The sequence below is a fragment of the Pterocles gutturalis genome, unplaced genomic scaffold (genome assembly GCF_000699245.1).
Source record: "Pterocles gutturalis isolate BGI_N339 unplaced genomic scaffold, ASM69924v1 scaffold18104, whole genome shotgun sequence".
NCBI classification, from domain to species: domain Eukaryota; kingdom Metazoa; phylum Chordata; class Aves; order Pterocliformes; family Pteroclidae; genus Pterocles; species Pterocles gutturalis.
The window spans coordinates 54823-57431 of NW_010136121.1; the positions used below are offsets into that span (position 1 = coordinate 54823).

At 38.8% G+C, this 2609-nt stretch overlaps 1 protein-coding gene across 1 annotated transcript; it reads left to right on the forward strand.

The window, feature by feature from the left end:
- Positions 1-879: 879 nt before the first annotated feature.
- MC5R (melanocortin 5 receptor) lies at positions 880-1857 on the forward strand. The gene has a single exon (XM_010082198.1). It carries the CDS (start codon positions 880-882, stop codon positions 1855-1857), a length of 978 nt encoding a protein of 325 aa, XP_010080500.1.
- The last annotated feature ends 752 nt before the right edge of the window (positions 1858-2609 follow it).

Consider the following 2609-nt stretch of genomic DNA (forward strand, 5'->3'; position numbering starts at 1 on the left):
CTGAAAATTGTTTAGCTTGATATGCTTTGAATTTTATTTGCAAAAAGTCACTGACAATCAGCTTTAAGTATTGCCCTTATTAGGAATCCTATGGCTTACAACTTGCCCTGAATATTGTCATTACCAAAAGAGCACTGAATAGAATACCCGTGGTCTGGAACAGAAAACTTATTTTTATGATAGAATTCCACCCGTACTGATTCTGTAACCTTAGTGTATCCTGAAATGAATGGATTTGCTTTGGTTAGGTGTTTAATACTATGCTTTTAAGTGAGCATGCTAGTATTGCACAGGCAAGCAGTTTATAATACAGTTCATGTGAACTTAAGAAGTACAAAGGTCAGGAAAGCATTTAAATCTTTTACTGAAAATGTTCAATTCTTAATTGCAGCAATAATTCAAACGTCTATATATTGTATTCAAGTGAGTAGGTTCTGACAAACCTAATACTATATTCTCCTGCATTTCTGAGGTCTGAGAATTAAGACTTTGAAAACTGTTTCTTGTTTGTTGTTCAGCAGAATTTCCAGGACGTTATGCTCACTTCTGGGGGACTGAATAGAACAAACAAAACTATGAATGAAGAGTGCATTAATCTCTTTTTTTTTGTTTGTGGTTTTAATTTCCCAGTAAGGATGGGCAGAAAAACTCTGAGACAATCTGACATTAACTGAGAATCAGTAGAGGAATATGATGTGGAAAAGGCAGGATGTGTACAAGCCAAATTAAATAGAAGTGGGTAATATTTGTTTTGTCAACTTCTGCCTGTTCTTGTCATGCTATGTTTTTTTTGGCAGGGTCTTTTGCCTTTTGGAAAATGTATTTACCTCACTCCTTGGCAAGTCCCTCAGAAAGAACAGAACGTGTTTGCTTCCAGAGATGAACACGTCCTCTCAGCTGTGTGTTTCTGAACTAAACCTGAGTGCCTTTGGCAGCAACTTTACTGTGCCTACTGTCAAGAACAAGTCATCACCATGTGAGCAAGTGGTCATTGCAGCTGAGGCATTCCTAACTCTGGGCATTGTAAGCCTCCTTGAAAATATCTTAGTTATATTGGCAATAGTTAAAAACAAGAACTTGCATTCGCCCATGTATTTTTTTGTTTGCAGTTTAGCAGTGGCTGACATGCTGGTTAGTGTGTCTAATGCTTGGGAGACCATAACAATATACTTGATAAACAATAGACACATAATTATGGAAGATGCCTTTGTCCGTCATATAGACAATGTCTTTGATTCAATGATCTGCATATCTGTGGTGGCTTCCATGTGCAGTTTGCTGGCTATAGCAGTAGACAGGTATATCACTATCTTCTATGCCCTGCGTTATCACAACATCATGACAGTGAAAAGATCAGGGCTTATTATTGCATGCATCTGGACCTTTTGCACGGGCTGTGGCATTATTTTCATTCTTTATTATGAATCAACGTATGTGATCATTTGTCTCATCACTATGTTTTTTACCATGTTGTTCCTCATGGTCTCGCTGTACATCCATATGTTCCTCCTGGCTCGTACTCATGTGAAGAAAATAGCTGCTTTGCCTGGGTACAACTCTGTCCGTCAAAGAACCAGCATGAAAGGAGCCATCACTTTGACTATGCTTCTCGGCATCTTCATTGTTTGCTGGGCTCCATTCTTCCTACATCTCATTCTGATGATCTCCTGCCCTCAAAACCTCTACTGTGTTTGCTTCATGTCTCACTTCAACATGTACCTTATTCTCATCATGTGCAACTCAGTGATTGATCCCTTGATCTATGCCTTTCGTAGCCAGGAAATGAGGAAGACCTTCAAAGAGATAATTTGTTGCTATAGCCTGAGAATGGTCTGTGGGTTATCAAACAAGTATTAAGAAAACAAAGCCAAACCTGGGAAAAGAATTGAAATGCAACATCTTGCCCTATTTTGTAATTCTGGTGAAATGCCTATGGAACATCTTTCTCCATTCAGCTGTCATGATTTCTGCGGCAATCAGAAACCATTTTTTAATACGTGGTTTTACCTTTCTTTCCCTCCACACACCTCTCTCACAGTGGTTGTAGGAGCATCAGTATTATGGGGAGAAAGAATATTTTGAATCTCATTTACCCTACTGAAAACTGGATCTTATAAGAGGATTATATGGGGAAAGCCTTATTTTTCTTTCTGCCAAATGCAATGAGTGTGACCTGCCATGCAAATGAGCCCATCAGCCTCTCAGTGTGTGTTTCTCTTGACATTCTTTGTCTCTCTAGATACAGCATGGCTTATTCTGACGCCCAAAATTAACTGTTTTTTTGCTATTTCCTTCTGAAGACATAAAATCAGAGAATTAGCTCCAATTATCAGGGTTCACATACCTCGCTCAAGAGTTATGACCAATGTACTCTAGTCTTGACTGTTTCTGTCATAAAATATGTATTATGTAAGTGGACAGTGTTACCATGACATTTGAATACCTTACTCTCTGTGTTCTTGTCACTCTGGGGTAGGATGTACCACAGGTGGATTTTAAGGCTGGATATGAAGACTGAGCTGATTCTAGTTTGTCTGTTTTCTTTATTTGCCAGGGCTAGGGAAGTAAAGGGTACATGGCCTCTAGAGTCATGTAGCATTTTGTGGAGA